This window comes from Cariama cristata, unplaced genomic scaffold, assembly GCF_000690535.1.
Source record: "Cariama cristata isolate BGI_N322 unplaced genomic scaffold, ASM69053v1 scaffold3324, whole genome shotgun sequence".
Lineage (NCBI taxonomy): Eukaryota > Metazoa > Chordata > Aves > Cariamiformes > Cariamidae > Cariama > Cariama cristata.
In genome coordinates this window covers 20144-20367 of record NW_009611036.1, presented here as the reverse complement: position 1 = coordinate 20367, position 224 = coordinate 20144, and the positions used below count along the sequence as shown (strand labels likewise).

The following is a 224-nucleotide window of genomic DNA, read 5'->3' as shown; positions in this document are numbered from 1 at the left end:
AGACGCCTCCTGCAAGGCAGAGCGGGGCTGTGTGGGCTGCAGCATCCCCAGCCAGCACCCATCACCCACCCATGACCCTCAGGATGCTGGGGTGCAGAGGGGTCCCTGGCCGTTACCTGAGGCACGGTGTAGGGCGAGGGGTTCATGAACTCGCTGAGATCGATCATGCACTCGCGCTCGTCCTGGGAGACGTGGATGGACTGGATTGGGGGGAAGCGGGGGTA

General features: G+C 64.7%; 1 protein-coding gene across 1 annotated transcript in view; it reads right to left on the bottom strand.

Annotated features, from left to right (window-relative positions):
- Positions 1–224, bottom strand: part of CLCN7 (chloride channel, voltage-sensitive 7) — a gene marked incomplete at its 5' end in the record, with an annotated part of 14677 nt that overhangs the window by 289 nt on the left and 14164 nt on the right. The window contains 1 exon segment of the mRNA XM_009698074.1: positions 117–224. This exon segment is cut by the window's right edge and continues 11 nt beyond it. Coding sequence (XP_009696376.1) covers positions 117–224 — 108 coding nt within the window.